We start from the raw sequence: 20,026 nt of genomic DNA, 5'->3' as shown, positions 1-20,026 counted from the left end.
GCCGACCCGTCCAAAGGAAGAAGCCATAGGGGGCAGACTTGCCCTATTCTACCAAAGATGGGTCGAGATAACTTCGGACAAGTGGGTCCTAACCATCATTCGAGAGGGATACTACCTGGACTTCCTCCTAACCCCTCAGGACAAGTTCGTGGAATCCCCCTACCACGACCCCCTCCAAGAGGGTGGCAGTGGAGGCTACTCTGACCAGATTACTGGCCCTAGAGGCCATAACCCCAGTGCCTCCACAACAAATAAATACTGGACATTATTCCATTTATTTTATCGTCCCCAAGAAAGAGGGAAAGTTCAGGCCCATCCTGGACCTCAAGTCGGTCAACCACCACCTGAGGATCCCCTGCTTCCGCAAGGAAACCCTACACTCTGTAATAAGGGCGATACAAACCGGGAGAGTTCCTCACATCCCTAGATCTGTCGGAAGCCTACCTACACATTCCGATCCATCAAGAACATCAGCGCTTCCTTCGCTTCATAATCCTGGACCGTCACTACCAGTTCCGGGCATTACCCTTCGGGTTAGCCACAGCACCCCGGACGTTCACCAAGATCATAGTAGTGGTGGCAGCAACACTGAGGAAGGAAGGAATCCTCGTACACCCTTACCTAGATGATTGGTTGATCAGGGCGAAATCCCCAGAGGAAAGTTGCTAGGCAACCAGCAGAGTCAAGACTCTACTGGAGAGCCTCAGATGGGTGGTCAACACAAACAAGAGCTGTCTACAGCCCTCACAGTCTCTAGACTGGTGTCGAATTGGAGTCCAATTCGACACCAAGGAAGACAAGGTCATCCTGACACCGATGAGGAGATTAAAACTGATGAACCAGTTCCGAACCCTGCTGAGCGAACCTTGCCCCACAGCATGGGATTACCTACAAGTCCTCGGTCTCATGGCATCCACACTGGAAGTAGTACCATGGGCACGAGCTCATATGAGGCCCTTACAGTGCTCACTCCTATCGCGATGGAGCCCACTGTCTCAGAACTACACCGTATGTCTACCGCTCCCGGGCAAAGTTTGAACCCAACTACGGTGGTGGCTACAAGACGGCCACTTGAGCCAGGGAAACAGACTATCCTCACTGACCTGGATCCTGCTCACCACGGACGCCAGCCTACGAGGATGGGGAGCACACTGCGAAGAGCTAACCGCCCAAGGGCAGTGGAACGCAGAAGAGTCGGGGTGGAACATCAATCGCCTAGAAGCCCGGGCAGTCAGACTAGCCTACCTACGGTTCGGTCACAGACTCCGAGACAAATAGGGATGTGAATTGGGCTTCGGACGACTGAAAATATCGGACGATATTTTCAAAATCGTCAGAAATCGGGGGCTCCCCCAAAACGATAGGAAAACCCCACGATATTGATCGTGGGGGTTCTCTTATCGTTTTGGGGGAGGGCGGGAAAAATGGCACATAAAAATAACCCCTAAACCCACCCCGACCCTTTAAAACTAATACCTTAGCTTCCCCCACCCTCCCGACCCCCCCAAAAAACCTTTTACAGGTACCTGGTGGTCCAGTGGGGGTCCCTGGAGCGATTTCCTGCTCCCGGGCCATCGGTTGCCACTAATCAAAATGGCGCCGATGGCCCTTTGCCCTTACCATGTGACAGGGTATCCGTGCCATTGGCCGGACCCTGTCACATGGTAGGAGCACTGGATGGCTGGCGCCATCTTGTGCTTCTACCATGTGACAGAGGCTGACCAATGGCACCGGTAGCCCCTGTGACATAGTAAGGGCAAAGGCTATCGGCGCCATTTTGAATACTGGCAGCCGACGGTTCGAGTGCAGGAGGTCGCTACCGGACCCCCGCTGGACTTTTGGCAAGTCTTTTGGGGGTCAGGAGGATCCTCCAAGACTTGCCAAAAGCCCCTGGTGGTCCAGCGGGGGTCCGGGAGTGATCTCCTGCACTCGGGCCATCGGCTGCCAGTAATCAAAATGGCGCCGATAGCCTTTGCCCTTACTATGTCACAGGGGCTATCAGTGCCATTGGTCAGCCCCTGTCACATGGTAGGAGCACAAGGAGGAACTGTCAGGGAGGAACCAGAAGCCAACAGGTGTCTCTGGAAATAGACCCCCCTAATGTCGTGGGCGGAAGGGAACCTCCAGGAGATCTCGGCCGTCCATATCGCCGGGAAAGACAACATCACGGCGGATTACCTCAGCAGAGAAAGTCTAGACCCAGGAGAATGGAAGCTGTCGACCACAGCGTTCCAACTGATAGTGAACCGTTGGGGAACACCAACCATAGTCCTTCTGGCAAACCGGTCCAACGCCCAAGTACCCAGTTACTTCAGCTGCAGGCAAGAACCTCAGTCCGAGGGCATCGATACCCTGGTACAGATATGGCCACAGGAGACTCTGCTATACGCCTTCCCACCGTGACCCCTACTAGGTGCGATCATTCACAAGATAAGTCTACACAGGGGCCAGTACTTCTTGTGGCCTCGGACTGGCCAAGAAGAGATCTGCAGGGCGGTGACATGGTCCTCCATCCACACCTTTTCCAGGTTTTACCGCCTGGTTGTTCAGGCTCGGAAGGACACAGCATTCGCAAGGGCAGTACTCAGTGGATCAGGGGCAGCCTTCCACCCGGTTCGGGAGTAGTTTTTATACATCCCATTGGTCCTGAGTCCATCTGCTACACGCTAGGAAATGGAGAAATTACTTACCTGATAATTTCATTTTCCTTAGTGTAGACAAATGGACTCAGCATCTCACCCATGGCTGCCGTTACTCTGGGAATTCTTGGGGGACAGCTCCGAGAACGAGGGATCAAGGGTAAACCATGCTTTCCTTCATCTAGGACACCCACCCTACCGGGTGTCAACGTTTCCCGGTTGAGGGCACTGGCGGTCTCCAGCTATAGCCAATTCAATTTAATCAAGTTATAAAGTTAATCAAGTTATTGAAGTTATTGAAGTTATTCAAATTAGTCAGTCACACATATATCCACAATGCTTTTTGAGGAGAATACTGAAGAGCTGCACTTCCTGCAGGGGTAAATGTACTAGGGCTGACGTCAGATTGAAATCTGATCCGTCTCCAACTGCTATCAGGAGTACACTATACCCATTGGTCCTGAATCCATCTGTCTACACTAAGGAAAATGAAATTATCAGGTAAGTAATTTCTCCAATTGTTTCAATGATTTCTCCTTGTAGCCAGACTCAAGGTAGACCTGTGCTGGGGTCCAGAAGAAGTGACAATCCATGACCCCCAGCCCAGACTGTACTACAATGGATGAGCTAGAGTTGACGGGAGAGGAATGGACATAGGGGGAAACCCCAGGAAGCAACAAATAATGGTTAATGGCACCATCACCTCACTAGTGCAGCTGCAATAGGCTTCGAAGGAGACTGAGGCAACATGAAACTGCAGCAAGGTGCTAATATATTCATTTGCAGCAAACCGGGTAGGCTAGATGGACCAAAAGATCTTTATCTGCTGACATCACTGACTATGCTTGGATTGTGCTGGAGGCTCACAGGTGCAGGGGGAAACTGCAGGGCAAAAAATAATAATAAAAATAATAATTTCTACTGTCATTCTCCCTCTTTCTGTCCATGCAGCCTTCCATACAGATGGTTTGCTACTGGCTCAGCAAGATCAAAGCGGAGACACAATAGAAAGAGACTTGAGACTCATTACCCTCTGCAATGTCTGTTTTAATAATAATACTTATTTTTATAGCACTACTAGATGTATGCAGCACTGTACAACAGTGATAAGTATTCAGGTATGGTAAGTCCCTAACCCAAAGATCTTAAGTAATTGAAGCAGCTTTATTTTTGCATTAAATTTACATTCCTGCATATATCCAGGCAATACATGTTAACCTGTCCACACTATCCATTCCAATTTTTTGTGCCATACCTTCAGACTTTATGCTGCTTTCAACTATTTCTTTAACGTTTTTCTTAGTTAAAGGTCAGGCAGCTTTTTATTTTAGCCAGTTTTCAGAAGCACAGATTGTTGGAACATGGTCTGTGTATCTAGATTAGTGAAAATACACCTTTACTCCAGGAACAGTTTTAAAAGTTTATTATTTCAAATGGGTTTTTCCCTCTCTTGACTTGCAGCCAAATTCCAGCAGTGAGTGAGAGCAGAGCAAGAGCCAAGAGATCACTTCTAAATTCCTGCATTCTCACAAAACAAATTAGTTCTGCTTCTGCACTCAGAATACCCTCAGAGAGGCCAACACCTTCCCAATTGAGCTATTCACCTTCGTGGACTGAATATCTCTTCCCACATGTTGCCTACCTCCATAGACTTCTGTAACCATTGGGCTAACAATCCCCAAAAGGGCCACAAGAGCCACACCTCAAAACATTCTCAGATATTAAAGTTTCTTCCTGCTCAGGGAATCCCTGAGCAGGGGGAAGATAATTCTTCTGGGCTCTGTGCGTTGTTTAGTTCTCAATCACACATTAAATTAAGTGGAAAATAGCACTAATGATCTCATACAGGTAAACAGCAGTAATAAGCACCCTGGAAGTTGTGATGGTTTCAACTTAAAACTTTTACTAATAATTAATGCAAATGGTAAAGCAGTTCTTTATAGCTATGGATGATCAACAATCCATTTTTACAGTCCAGATCTGTAGTAAATTTGTGACCTCTCACTTCCAGTAAAGTTATACTGATGATCAAGCCAGTTTCAACAGATAGTTTTAGCCTTTCTCTCTTCCAGTAGTTAGGGCAATTTACAATCACCCTCCTACTAGCTGATGGGTATAGTATTATACCAAGTTAGATGTCTCATGATAAAAATCCCATTTTTCATACCTTTCTTACAGTTCTTCCATCTTCTCCTCCTTCCTGTTATATTGTACCTGACTGGTACTGGTTTTACTTATCTCCTTCTTTAATTTCCTTGAGATTATAATTTACCACATAAAAGGGTACCACGAACCTCCTGCCCCCATCCTTGACTCCTTCTCCCTGAGGATGAATGAAGATTCATCCCTCTACAAGGATACACATGATCCTGTGGTTCTTTCTCGGCAAAAGGTTTCCTATATGTATGTTTTTCACAATTTTCCCTATACAATCATTTCTTTCTTGAAGGCTCCTCTGGTCTGCTTGGTATTTACTCATAACTCAATTACTTACAGAAGGAGTGGCCTAGTAGTTAGAGCAATGGGCCGGTGACCCAGGGTTCAAATCCCACATCTCTCATTGGCGCTCTTTGTGACCTTGGGCAAGACATTTTATCTCCCATTGCTTCATGTACCCATCTGATTGTAAGCTCTTTTGGAAAGGGATTTATTATACTTGGAGAATGTAGTAAACTGCCTGGAGCTAAAATTGAAAAGGTGGTCTAAGAAATGCAAGCAAAAGTAAAATGATGTACCCTGTCCATTCTTCCTACCGTCAATCCCAGGGACAACACTTTTTGAGGGGTGGTACTGTATAGCACAAAAAGCATTTATTAAAAGGCTCCTTCAACATAATTTTATCACCCAAGACTCCAATTAAAGTATAAACTCATGTTGTCAGTTTGGTTTTATTCTGAGAAGAGGGAAAAGCCTCCAAAATCTAGAGAGGGGAATAACTGAATTGTCTATCTTACATGCATTTTTTTAAAATAAGAAACCTTGCTGGCTTCAAAAACTGGTGATATCCATCAATACCCATAGATTACACAAGAATAAGGACTCACCAGCATTTTATAGCAGTATTATATTGTACGCTTCAAGAAGCAGGGGCTATCTATTATGGGCCTGATTTTTAAAAGCATTTACTTGAGTAAAACTGGGCTTTATTCGAGTAAATGCACTTTACTCGAGTAAGTGGGTTTTTGAAAATTGCTACAATATATGCCATTGAATTGTCCATAGGATTTACTCACATAAATGCACTTTACGTGAGTAAATAGCGTTTGAAAATTGCTACAATAGTAGTTACATTTATGCGCATAACTCCTTTTGAAAATGACCCCCTATATGTCTGTAAAGAGCTGCATACACCTGGTAGCAAAATACAAAACTAACAACAATATTGTGGGCAAGGAGAATTTAATGGGGGGCAGAATGTGGGCTGCTGCGTTATGGGAAGCTGTGCCTGTCCATTCTTTTGTCCATCCTCATATCTCTTTCTTTACACTTTACAAGAGAATTTTAATTGTGAAAGATCCCTACCTTAGCTCCTAGGGAGTATCTGTTTTGCTAGGTGAGTAAAGGAGAAGTAGGTGGAGTAGTCTGGACTTCTCTGGGCAAACTGCCACAACTGGTGGATCTTTGTTACTTCCTGGTACTGATCTTTGCACATACATTCAGTTAAAGTCTCTCCCACAATCTGTACTGTTGCAGTGTAGGGGCAGCCAGCAAGCATGGCTAACTCCGGTTCCAATCTTAGAAACAGCAGAGCAAAGATAATGCTGCGAGCACATTATTATGAGGGATACATGGAGAAGAAGGGTTCAAAGGACAAGGTAAGACTGAGATGTGGCTTTCCTTTTCTCTAGGGGTTTGTGAATGAAATATGATTCTGTTGGGACTCAGCCAGTCACTTTCCTTGGGTTCTGTGCATCCAGCTTTCATTTGTGGTTAGTTTTGAAATGGCTGTACCCATATGTGCAAGGGAGAAATGAGGGGACTTAGGGAGATCCTGGACTGAATTCCTCAGTAAGAGCAACAGAGTCTAATAATATATATCTCTATGGCAGTGGAGAATCCATATGTCACTAGAAGTTCTGCAGTAGATTTCCAGTCCACCCCAGGTTTTCAGGTCAGGATATAATATCGGGTCTCTTCAGTCTAACCATTCTATAAATCCATCCTTTTACAGAAACCCATGTAATTGGATACTTGAAAGTGCCTACAGATGAAGGTTTGTTTACAATAGATTGAATAAGTTGAACTTGGGGCAGGGGAGGGATTGCACACAGAAAATAAAATTAAGTTCCCTGTACGTACCTGGATCAGTCCAGACCATGGGGGGTGAGCCTCCTGTCCAGCAGATGGAGACAGACCAAAACTGAAAGGGTATCCTATATCAGGACACAGCCTAGCCTGCAGCCCTTCAGTATTTGTCTCCAGCAGATGCGACAGCTCACCCTGCGGTTCCCTGTTTCTTTTGCTTAGCCCCTGTTTTGGGGCTTTCTTCTCTAAACTTATTGGATCAAGCAAGTATTTATTTATCAATTTAAAAAAATAAAAAATATTGGACTCTGTTGATTTCCATACAGGAGACAGTTTCTGCCTCCTCGCTCTTGGGGGGGGGGCCTAGGGGGGCTTTGCCCCTTGGGTGAAATTGGTGGTGTCAGTCACTCCCCGTGTACAGCCTCTCTCTCTCTCTCTCTCTCTTCTACTGGGTCCCTCCGGGGCTGCGATCTCCTCCGGAGCCCGAGCTAGGCCGCACAAGCACATAGCCACGCCATTCCCGGGCCAACAAACCGCGGGATTGGTGGCCATTTTGGGTTTCTCGGCTGCTCCTGTTTTGGGGCAGCAAGACTCACAGGACCTGGATTTTTTGGAGTCCCCCCCCCCCCCCCGATTTGAGCCCCGTGCAGTCTCCAGATGCAGGTCCTGACCCCCCTCCTCTATTCCCCCGCCCCCCTCCAGAGGTTCCAGACCTCGTTTTTCTTCAGAATTTGTGCCCTTAATGCACAAATCCTATTTAGCTAGCTTGCAAGAGGAATCGGACCCCCTCCCTGGCCCCCCTCTTCCTAAATTTCCTCAAATTGCCGTGCCTTCTGCTCCCGCGGTTCCAGACATGCAGGGGTCTATTCGGGTGCGGCTGGTCCCAGGGGTTCTCCCCTCCGGATCCCCCCGCTCCCTTGACTGTCCCGGACCTGGATCAGGATCCATATTTTGCTGAAACTCCTCCCCCTCTAGAGGGGGATGACTCCCAAGTTCTCCGTCTATTCCGGAGGGAGGAACTGGAGCCCCTTATCCCCTTTATCACTCAGGAATTGGGGATCGAGTGTCCCTCAGTGGTCGAGTTCTCGGCTGCGATGCCAGCTTGTGCGGACCCGGTCCTGGCGAGACTCAGGGCTCTTCCGTGCACCTTTCCCTTCCATCCAATGCATAGGCTGATGCTCCTCCGGGAATGGGAGACCCCCGATTCGGGTCTCCGCGTCGGGAGGGCCATGGAAAAGCTCTATCCTCTCCCGGAAGAGTGCTTAGACATGCTGAAAATTCCCAAGGTGGATTCTTCTGTGATGGCAGTCACTACCACCACCATCCCAGTGATGGGTGCTACGGCCTTGAGGGATGTCCAAGACCGCAAGCTGGAATTCCATCTCAAGCGCATCTTTGAAGTCTTGGCCTTGGGGGTTCTGGCGACGATCTGCAGCAGTCTCATGCAGCGGGCAAGCCTTAGGTGGGTCCAACAATTGCTCAGCACCCAGGACCTCCCGTCTGCAGAGGCAGAGCAGGCTGAAAGGTTGGAAGGCGCTATAGTGTATGGGGTGGATACCCTTTACGTCTTGTTCTGGGTCCAAGCGAAAGCGATGGCTTCGGCGGTCTCGGCCAGACAGCTTCTCTGGCTCCATAATTGGGTAGCTGACTCGTCTTCCAAGGCGCAGCTGGGCACACTTCCCTTTAAAGGTAAGTTGCTTTTTGGCGAGGACCTTGAGCAGCTTATTAAATCCTTGGGTGAGAACAAGGTTCATAAGCTACCTGAGGACCGCCCGAAAAAGTCGAGAACCTTTTTCCTTACACGCACCCGCTTTCGGGGTCAGCGGAGATATAACCCCAGGGCGAAAGGCGCCTTCTCTAGGGGAAATTCCTCCAGGTCTCAGTCCAGGTCTCAGTCCTTTCGAGGCCGTCGTGCCTTCCAGGATGGTAATCCACAATGCCCTGCGGCCAAGCCCGCCTCCCAATGAGATTCCGCCGGCCCATACCTCCGTTCCCAACTTAGGTAGTCGTCTATCTCTGTTCTTGGAGGAATGGGTCAAAATTACGTTGGACCAGTGGGTCCTCGAGATAATCGAAAGAGGCTACGCCTTAGAATTTGCTCGAGACCTGCCGAACCTGTACATAGTCTCTCTGTGCGGACATCGGAAGTGGGCCACTGTGTGTCAGACTCTCGCCAGGCTCCAGGGGCTGGGGGCTATAATCCCAGTCCCGGAGGAAGAACAAGGCACCGGCCAGTATTCTATTTACTTCGTGGTTCCGAAAAAGGATGACTCCTTCCGTCCCATCTTGGATCTTAAGAGAGTCAACGGAGCCCTCAAAGTGCCCCACTTTCGGATGGAAACCCTGCGGGCAGTTATAGCAGCTGTTCATCCCGGAGAATTTCTGGCCTCTCTTGACCTGATGGAGACCTACCTGCACATACCAATCCATGCTGAACATCAGAGGTATCTCCGATTCCACATTTTGGGTCAACATTTTCAGTTTCGGGCTCTGCCCTTCGGTCTCGCCACAGCACCAGGCACGTTTACCAAGGTGATGGTGGTGGTGGCAGCCGCCCTCCAGAGGGACGGAGTCCTAGTCCACCCGTTCCTGGACGATTGGCTAGTACAGGCCAAGTCAGAGACCCTATGCCATCTGGCAGTGGACCGCATCCTTGCTCTTCTCTCGTCCCTGGGATGGATAGTCAATTTTTCCAAGAGCAATCTCCGTCCTTCCCAGGTCTTAGAATTCCTAGGGGCTAGGTTCGATACCCGAGTCGGCAAGGTTTTCCTGCCGGACTCTTGAGCGTTCAAGCTGATGGATCAAGTCCGAAACTTCCTTTCCATGCCTCTTCCCACGGCGTGGGACTACCTACAGGTTCTGGGGTCCATGGCTTCCACTATCGACTTGGTCCCCTGGGCTTTTGCGCATTTGCGTCCCTTACAGAAAGCTTTGCTATCCCGTTGGAAACCAGTGTCGGAACAGTTTCAGACACCGCTCCCGCTCTCCGACTCTACCATCAGTGACATATAATGGTGGCTATCGCTCAAGCACTTTCTGAGAGGAATATCCCTTCAGACTCCGCAGTGGATTGTAGTCACGATGGATGCCAGCCTCTCTGGATGGGGAGCGGTCTGCCAGTCTGCCAGTTACAGCCCAATCCCGCTGGCACATCAATCGCCTGGAGGCTCGAGCGGTTCATCTGGCTCTCAAAGCGTTTCTCCTGCTGCTTCGCCGAAGAGCAGTTCGGGTGCTCTCGGACAACTCTACCACAGTGGCGTATATCAATCGCCAGGGGGGCACCAGGAGTCGCCTGGTGGCCCTCGAGGCCAGTCAGCTCTTTGCGTGGGCGGAGCACCATCTAGAGTGCCTAGCAGCTTCTCACATTGTGGGCAAGGAGAATGTTCAAGCCGATTTCTTGAGTCGTCAGCATCTCGATCCAGGCGAGTGGGAGTTGTCCGACAAAGCAATGGATCTGATTGTCCACAGGTGGAGTCCCCCGCACCTGGACCTGATGGCAACCTTGGACAATGCCAAAGATCCCCGGTTTTTCAGCCGCTGGAGGGAGCACTGCTTGGAGGGAGTAGATGCTCTAGTCCTCCCCTGGCCACGCGACGTCCTTCTGTACGTGTTCCCTCCTTGGCCCCTGGTGGGAAAAATACTCAGAAGGATAGAGCTCCACAGAGGTCCGGTCATTTTCGTAGCTCCCAAGTGGCCTCGTAGACTGTGGTTTGCGGATCTAGTAAACCTGTTGAGGGACGGCCCTCTTCGTCTTGGTCATCTTTAGTACCTTCTCCGGCAGGGTCCCGTATTTTTCGACCAGGTGGATTGCTTCTGTCTAGCGGCTTGACTTTTGAACGGCGGAGACTGAGGAAGAAGGGATATAGGGAGGACGTCATCTCCACTATTCTGCATGCTCGCAAGACTTCTATTTCCCTCGCCTATGTCCGAGTTTAGAAGGTTTTCAAACTTGTCTGCATGGAATCGGGTGTCTCGGCACATTCAGCCTCAGTTTCGCTGGTTCTTTCCTTTCTCCAGCGCGGGCTCTCTAAGGGCCTATCGTTTGGCTTGCTCCAGGTACAGGTTTCTGCCCTGGGCTCTCTCTTGGGAAATCTTGAAGGTTATGCGGTTGCGTCTCATCCAGATATTGTCTGTTTCCTCAAGGGAGTTAAACATTTGAAGCTGCCGCTGCATTCCACTTGTCCTTCCTGGAGCCTTAACTTGGTCCTCCGGGCTCTCTGCCTTGCTCCCTTCGAGCCTCTCCGCTGCTCTACTCTCAAGGATTTAACACTTAAGGCGGTGTTTTTGGTCTCTATTTGCTCCGCCAGACGGGTGTCGGAAATTCAAGCGTTGTCTTGCTGGAAGCCCTTCCTACGTTTTTTGAACTCAGGGGGTCTCCCTTAAGACTGTACCGTCTTTCTTTCCGAAGGTTATTTCTGCCTTTCATGTCAATCAGTCGGTGGAGCTCCCCGTGTTTTCTCCCGTGGATAATGCAAGTACGGTCGGGGATGATCTACGCCATCTGGATGTGAAGCGTGTTCTCATGCGTTATCTTCAGGTAACCAATGAATTCCGAGTTTCGGATCATCTCTTTGCCTTATGGAGTGGTCCCAACTGGGGCAAACAGGCCTCTAAGACTACGATTTCTCGCTGGTTGAAGGAGGCGATCACATCACCCTATATCTGTCAGGGCCGGGCGGTCCCAGAGGGTCTGAAGGCTCATTCCTTGCGTTCTCAAGTAACTTCTTGGGCAGAGAGTCAGTCGGTATCTCCACAGGAGATATGCAGGGCAACTACATGGAAGTCTCTACATACTTTTTCTGGGCATTACCACCTTGATGTTCAGGCGCCAGTTTTTGGTTACTTTGGTTGGCAGGTGCTTCGAGCGGGACTGTCTCGGTCCCACTCTGTTTAGGGAAGCTCTGGTACATTCCATGGTCTGGACTGATCCGGGTACGTACAGGGAAAGGAAAATTAGTTCTTACCTGTTAATTTTCGTTCCTGTAGTACCACGGATCAGTCCAGACACCCTTTCCTTTACTTCCTACTGTCTGCTCGAAGCTTCTTTCCTCTCTCTGCAGGACTCCGAATGATTTTTTCTGTGATGATAATCAAGAGGCACCGGAAGCTTCTATATGATGACCATGGACATTCATACAAGAGCATCCATCTACAGAGTCCAGTCAATGTTTGTGCTTGTTCAAATTTTTTTAGTTCTCTTGTTGTTTGCTTGAGTTCTCTTGTTACTTGCTTGATTCCTTACTTTTTATCTTCATGTTTTCTGCTTTGACAATGGTTATACTGAAGGGGCTGCAGGGTAGGCTCTGTCCTGATATAGGATACCCTTTCAGTTTTGGTCTGTCTCCATCTGCTGGTCAGGAGGCTCAACACCATGGTCTGGACTGATCCGTGGTATTACAGGAATGAAAATTAACAGGTAAGAACTAATTTTCCTTTATTCCTTGTTGTAAGCTTCTTGGGCATGTTCACTTGGAAGGCTTTAAAAATAAAGCTGGATTCATGTGCTCCTAGTCAATGCTTCAAAGAAATGTGGGCTGATATAGTCAAAGAAGCAAGAAAACCTAATGTTGCTGCAGAACTAGGTGATTCTAGCAGATCTTGGCTAGGGCTGGACCCTGGTTAACAATGTAAGTTGGGACTCAGTCATTCTTGGTGAAAATCAATAGGCAACAGGATAAAAACTGCTTACAATTATTAATTGCATTCAGAAACTAGACTCTATGCATCATGTCTATGTGTAGCAAAGAATTTAGAAGAAGACCAGAAGCATATCTGCATCTTATGTTGTTGCCACATTATTCCTCCTGGCCATATAGCAGTAAAAGTCAGCAAATACATTGTAAATGAGGCTTTTTATATTATATAAACCTGACAGCAAATAAAGACCATAGGGCCAATCCACATCTCTTGTTCAGTTGTATAGCCCCTTTCTCTCCCTCAGAGATCCCTTTTGTTTGTCCTATGCTCTCTTGAACTTTGATACAGTCCTTGTCTTGACTACATCCACTGGGAGGCTGTTCCATGCATTCACCATCCTTTCTGCAAAGAGATATTTCCTTAAATTACTCCTGAATCTACCCTTTTACACTAGATGAATTTATTACATTTGTGACTAGCTTTTGAAAACTAGTCACACGTGTATTAAGTTAACCCAATAAAAGGGCCAGCCTGGTGGCTCATTGATAGCGTTGTGCACTACTATTCAGGAGACTTGAGTTTGATTTCCAGACCAGGCCTTTGCTCTCTGGGTTGGCTGGAACTGGCGATGCTATAGAGACAGCGTTCACAGTTCCGGGGAGGAGTACCAGCCATCACTTAAGGGTGACAATTAGAGACCAGACTTAGAGTTCACATTAGCCGAGTTCTGCAGGGAAATGCAGTTTGTGGCCCCTGGCTAACTGCTGTCATGCACTGGCAGAGCTGACTTGGGAGAGAAATATAAAAATAGGAGAAAAATTAAGACTTATGATGCCATAGCCCAACAGAGTCCTGTTCTGCAGGTCCAAAATAACACATTTGTGAGATAAAAATCTATCATTTACATTTATTTGCTGGCTTTCATTTTTACATTAAGTGCAGATATCACAACAGAGCAGTCATTTCTAGGTTTGTTTTTTATAGAGGCAGTTCTATTGATGAGGAATGTGCGGTTGTGCATGTGGACTCGGGAGACAGATGAAGGTCTGGAAAGGGAGAGAGAGGAACCCTGGAGGCAAAGAGAGAGAGAGAATGCATAAGGAGACCCTGAAATTAAGAGAAATGGCTAAGTCGTAGAAACTGAAGTTTTTTTTATATTTTGGCAGAGGTCTTCTTCTCATCTCCTGCCACCAGTTGTATTTCTTTCCACTGGTGAGCACATTTCAGTTCATGTGTGTTGGTCTTAGCAAGATCCCGCACCATGCGGTGGCCGGCCCCAACCAATGGGCAGACCTTAAGGTGTTGCATGATCCGTCTCTCACCACAGTCGTAGGTCTCAGGTTTGGTAAAGTGTCCTGGTTTTGCCCTGTCAGCTTTTGACCTGCACAGTTGGGCACAGAAGTGTTTTAAGGCCTTCCAGATGGTCCCTTCCTCCGCCACCCATGCAGGAAGTGGCCCAGTCACATTGATACCAATGCTAATCCAAGTGGCAAGATCGCCACATCCTGCCTGCCTCGGGAGTATTTATTTTTTTGCCATGTTTCCTGCTTTGTGACTATATCACTTAGTGGCACTGCCTGGCACCTTTTCTTCACCCTCTCCCCATGAATCAGCATGTTATCTTTTTCTGCATTCCTTAGCTGCTGTAAGATAAAGGTTGCTGTGAGGTTCTTGTACCCCTGTCACACAGCACCTACTGCTGGGGACAATTGTGAGAAAGGCCATGGTAGTATCCTCAGTAACAGGAGGCTGATTTCTAGAACTCTCTGCTGTACCACTAAAAGATGTTCATGCTGGTGACACATTCTCCCCAAACCCTTCTTCTAGGGTATAGAACCCCCTCACTGTACCTGTCGAGGAGGTGACATGCTCTCCTCAGTTGTGTCTCTCCTAGGGTTATGCATTTTCAATTCTGCACCACTTTTGGATTGACAGATCCTTTTCAATGCATTGTCTTATGGAGGAAACACCTCCTCTCAGTGCCACCTAATGGAGGTGACACCTCCTTTTATTGCCTCTCGTGGAGGTAACACCTCTTTCCAGGCTTCTTGTGGATGTCAGGTTCTTCTCGCCATACCTTTTATGTGTTCTAGGCCTCTCATGACTTATTTATTTAGACATTTTATATACCGTCATTCCACATATAGACCATAACGGTTTACAAAGTGAAATTAATCGTTCTAACTCAACAAATAAACAATGGTTGGTTACATAATTTCCCATTCCATGCATTTTGTATACTGAGATGACCTGCTGTGAGTTCCTTCCTATCAAGGCTGGGCGAAATTCTTCTCTTTGCCCAGCTTCTCTTTCTCTTTCAAACCCTTTATATTCTTCCTTCCCTTCACATTCTGTTTTTCCCACTGCAGGGGCTGTACGTATGTGCAATCTTGTCTCATGTGTAGTGTGTGAATGCATCTCCTGTGTGCACTTCCTGTGGGCTCTCTGTCTGATTGTCATTGTGGCTCCGTAAATAAACATGACCTATTTTAGGTCTGGAATCTAGTTACACAAGTCAAATTCCAGCAGTCATGACTTCCCTCGGAGCTTCAGACAGCTCTGGTACGTGCACTGCTTTGTTTTGAATGTTTTTCAAGAACGTAAAACAGTAGGTATTTATTTCTTCCTGTAATCAAACCATGAAGAATAAAGAGAAGCAATTTTATTTGCACACGCACTGGGATGTACTTAAACCCATGAATACACAGGTGCACAGCATGCAATTGCACATGCCTACATACGCTTGCAAAGTTTTGCAGGAACCGAGCATGCCAGAGACTCCAGCAAAGTGCGGAGAGCATAGGGGCTAAAAATGCGAATAGTGCTGGAGACTTGAATGGCAGAGCAGAAAGACTTTTTGTTTCACTGATACCAAAGTGGAAGCAAGGAGAGATTGATCTGAATTTCTCGAACATCCTTCCCAGTGCCAGTGCCAGGAAGCTTCTGTATATTTGACCGTGGAATGACAGGGAACTATGGAAAGGAAGCTGAAACCAAACCCAAATGTAAACAAATATTTTTAAATATTGGAGGAGTCTAAAGTCTGGTACAAAAGGGAGGGTGTGACATTTTTGGCAGGATGGGAAACATTGAAGGGTAAGATCAGTGGGACCTTTGGAGAGTATATGATGGCAGGTCCTTACCCTAAGGCCCATCTAATCTGTCCAATATCATTCCTTATGCAGTGCCATAGACCCCAGTTAATCTCTTATTTTTCATTCTTTGCAGCTCAGGATTGTCTGTGTTTATCCCAGGCATTCTTAAAATCTCTTCGGTTTTTTTTTTCCCCTTCACCGCCTCCCTTGGAAGTTTTTCCAATCATCCACCATCCTCTCTATGAAGAAATATTTTCTGATGTTACTCCTGAGTCCATCCTCTTCAAACCCCATATTCTGACCTCCTGTTCTAGGACTCGCATTCCACAATAGCAGATGTCTTGGTTGCGGCCTTTTTGTCACTGTGTTTTTTTAACTTCCTACATCCCCCAGTTGTCCGGTCTTTCCCATCTTCTCCTCGCTTTCTCTTTCTTTGCTTGTTTGTCCGGCCATGCTCACCTCCGCTCTCCCAACTGCAAACTCTAACATTTTCTGTTTTGTTTTGTTTTATTTGTTATTTTTCTTTTGGTTGTTTTTCAGGATTTTAAGAAATTCTGGACAGGAATCTTGGGAAAGACACTTTATTTCTACAACTACTTCAAAGACGTCCAGGTATCATGAATTTGAGCAAGGGACTGCCCCACCCAACATATTGTTAACCCTAGCATTTCTCTTTGTAACTAATCTGTCAATAGTCCAGAAAAGACAGCTGATTCCCCGGTCAGATTCGCTTGATCAGTTTGAAAGCTCCTGGCCCTCTCTTTTCAGTTGATTAGATTTTGCATATATGTTTCATGTCATTATGTCATTTTGTTTCAGTTTATGCCATCTGGTTATATTTTTACAATGTGCAAACAGTTACAATGCGTGTATTTTATTTGATTTTGTATACAGTATGCATTACATCGACATAAACGACAAAAGCAATATTTTGTTAGTTTTTTTGTATTTCAGATGGGAAACGGCACAAAATGGCATAATAAATATCGTTGATGGTCTGATGGTGTTTTACAATGAAGCGCACCTCCCATCACGTATTACATGCTACATGTTTCATGTTTCAGGACGTCGAGCAACTGGACTTGGAGAATTTTGTGTCCCTGACCGATGACAGCAGTAGCAAAAATCAGAAGGAGCACAGGCTGATACTGAAGCTGAGAAGCACAGAAGTGAAGTTAAAAGTATGTCCTACACCTCTCTACATTGGGCCACGGCACACCGTACTACTGCATAGAGATGAGCTTCATTTTTCCGGGTCGGGTTTCGGTTCGGGCACTTCGGGGGAAATTTTGTTTTCCCACGGATCATTTTTCGGCGGTACGAATCGGCAAAACGAACCCGAAAAACAAATAAAAAAAAACCGAATCGGAAAAAAACCACCCCAACCCTTCAATTTTACTTTAATATAACCCGTCCACCATCCCGATCCCTCCCCAAGACTTACTAAAAGTCCTGGTGGTCCAGCAGGGTCCTGCGAGCGGTCTCCCTCTCGGGCCATCGGGCCTACCATGAATCAAAATGGCGCCGGTGCCCTTTGCCCTTACCATGTGACAGGGGCGCACCGGTAGCCCCTGTCACATGGTAAGGAGCAATGGATGACTCGCGCCATTTTCTAAGATGGCACCATCCATCCATCGCTCAGGGGCCGACCAATGGCACCGGTAGCCCCTGTCACATGGTAAAGGCAAAGGGCTCCGGCGCCATTTTGATTCGTGGCAGGCCCAATGACCCGAGAGGGAGACATCGCTCGCGGGACCCCGCTGGACCCTCTTGGGAAGGGATCGGGATGGTGGGGGGGTTGTAATAAAGTAAAATTGAAGGGTTGGGGTGGGTTGTTTTTTTTTAAATAAATGTGCCCCTCCCCCCCCACATTAACCTGAAAAACAAATTTTCCCCAAAGTTCGGGGAAAATCCATTTCGGGGTTCGGGTCCCCCGAACCATGATGAATTGGGCAATTTCGTTGAAATTGCCTAATTCGTGATAAAAGAATGCACATCTCTACTACTGCACACTGGGCCTACCCATGCCACACTACATCACACCACATTGCACCATGCTTTAATGTTATGGCATGCCTGGCTAGGCTCTGCCATTCTGCTGTGTGCCAGAAGAATGGGTCCTGTTTATCTCTAAGAACATAAGAACATAAGAACATAAGAAAATGCCATACTGGGTCAGACCAAGGGTCCATCAAGCCCAGCATCCTGTTTCCAACAGTGGCCAATCCAGGCCATAAGAACCTGGCAAGTACCCAAAAACTAAGTCTATTCCATGTAACCATTGCTAATGGCAGTGGCTATTCTCTAAGTGAACTTAATAGCAGGTAATGGACTTCTCCTCCAAGAACTTATCCAATCCTTTTTTAAACACAGCTATACTAACTGCACGAACCACATTCTCTGGCAACAAATTCCAGAGTTTAATTGTGCGTTGAGTAAAAAAGAACTTTCTCCGATTAGTTTTAAATGTGCCCCATGCTAACTTCATGGAGTGTCCCCTAGTCCTTCTACTATCCGAAAGAGTAAATAACCGATTCACATCTACCCGTCCTAGACCTCTCATGATTTTAAACACCTCTATCATATCCCCCCTCAGTCGTCTCTTCTCCAAGCTGAAAAGTCCTAACCTCTTTAGTCTTTCCTCATAGGGGAGTTGTTCCATTTCCCTTATCATTTTGGTAGCCCTTCTCTGTACCTTCTCCATCGCAATTATATCTTTTTTGAGATGCGGCGACCAGAATTGTACACAGTATTCAAGGTGCGGTCTCACCATGGAGCGATACAGAGGCATTATGACATTTTCCGTTTTATTCATCATTCCTTTTCTAATAATTCCCAACATTCTGTTTGCTTTTTTGACTGCCGCAGCACACTGAACCGACGATTTCAATGTGTTATCCACTATGACACCTAGATCTCTTTCTTGGGTTGTAGCACCTAATATGGAACCCAACATCGTGTAATTATAGCATGGGTTATTTTTCCCTATATGCATCACCTTGCACTTATCCACATTAAATTTCATCTGCCATTTGGATGCCCAATTTTCCAGTCTCACAAGGTCTTCCTGCAATTTATCACAATCTGCTTGTGATTTAACTACTCTGCACAATTTTGTGTCATCTGCAAATTTGATTATCTCACTCGTCGTATTTCTTTCCAGATCATTTATAAATATATTGAACAGTAAGGGTCCCAATACAGATCCCTGAGGCACTCCATTGTCCACTCCCTTCCACTGAGAAAATTGCCCATTTAATCCTACTCTCTGTTTCCTGTCTTTTAGCCAGTTTGCAATCCACGAAAGGACATCGCCACCTATCCCATGACTTTTTACTTTTCCTAGAAGCCTCTCATGAGGAACTTTGTCAAACGCCTTCTGAAAATCCAAGTATACTATATCTACCGGTTCACCTTTATCCACATGTTTATTAACTCCTTCAAAAAAGTGAAGCAGATTTGTGAGGCAAGACTTGCCCTGGGTAAAGCCATGCTGACTTTGTTCCATTAAACCATGTCTTTCTATATGTTCTGTGATTTTGATGTTTAGAACACTTTCCACTATTTTTCCTGGCACTGAAGTCAGGCTAACCGGTCTGTAGTTTCCCGGATCGCCCCTGGAGCCCTTTTTAAATATTGGGGTTACATTTGCTATCCTCCAGTCTTCAGGTACAATGGATGATTTTAATGATAAGTTACAAATTTTTACTAATAGGTCTGAAATTTCATTTTTTAGTTCCTTCAGAACTCTGGGGTGTATACCATCCGGTCCAGGTGATTTACTACTCTTCAGTTTGTCAATCAGGCCTACCACATCTTCTAGGTTCACCGTGATTTGATTCAGTCCATCTGAATCATTACCCATGAAAACCTTCTCCATTACGGGTACCTCCCCAACATCCTCTTCAGTAAACACCGAAGCAAAGAAATCATTTAATCTTTCCGCGATGGCCTTATCTTCTCTAAGTGCCCCTTTAACCCCTCGATCATCTAACGGTCCAACTGACTCCCTCACAGGCTTTCTGCTTCGGATATATTTAAAAAAGTTTTTACTGTGAGTTTTTGCCTCTACAGCCAACTTCTTTTCAAATTCTCTCTTAGCCTGTCTTATCAATGTCTTACATTTAACTTGCCAATGTTTATGCTTTATCCTATTTTCTTCTGTTGGATCCTTCTTCCAATTTTTGAATGAAGATCTTTTGGCTAAAATAGCTTCTTTCACCTCCCCTTTTAACCATGCCGGTAATCGTTTTGCCTTCTTTCCACCTTTCTTAATGTGTGGAATACATCTGGACTGTGCTTCTAGAATGGTATTTTTTAACAATGACCACACCTCTTGGACATTTTTTACTTTTGTAGCTGCTCCTTTCAGTTTTTTTCTAACAATTTTTCTCATTTTATCAAAGTTTC

At 46.5% G+C, this 20,026-nt stretch overlaps 1 protein-coding gene across 6 annotated transcripts in view; it reads left to right on the top strand.

The window, feature by feature from the left end:
* Positions 1-20,026, top strand: part of STAP2 (signal transducing adaptor family member 2) — an 80,930-nt gene that overhangs the window by 26,138 nt on the left and 34,766 nt on the right. Inside the window, exons 1-3 of one of the 6 annotated variants that reach the window (XM_029614512.1) lie at positions 6,276-6,454; positions 16,157-16,228; positions 16,681-16,797. In XM_029614512.1, coding sequence (XP_029470372.1) covers positions 6,353-6,454; positions 16,157-16,228; positions 16,681-16,797 — 291 coding nt within the window. In that variant the 5' untranslated portion in view covers positions 6,276-6,352. Of the gene's footprint in view, positions 1-6,275; positions 6,455-16,156; positions 16,229-16,680; positions 16,798-20,026 lie in introns of those variants that run through there. The other 5 variants (XM_029614508.1, XM_029614507.1, XM_029614510.1 and 2 more) reach the window with 5 other exon arrangements.

The sequence above is a fragment of the Rhinatrema bivittatum genome, chromosome 8 (genome assembly GCF_901001135.1).
Source record: "Rhinatrema bivittatum chromosome 8, aRhiBiv1.1, whole genome shotgun sequence".
Lineage (NCBI taxonomy): Eukaryota > Metazoa > Chordata > Amphibia > Gymnophiona > Rhinatrematidae > Rhinatrema > Rhinatrema bivittatum.
This window is presented reverse-complemented; position numbering and strand designations above follow the sequence as displayed.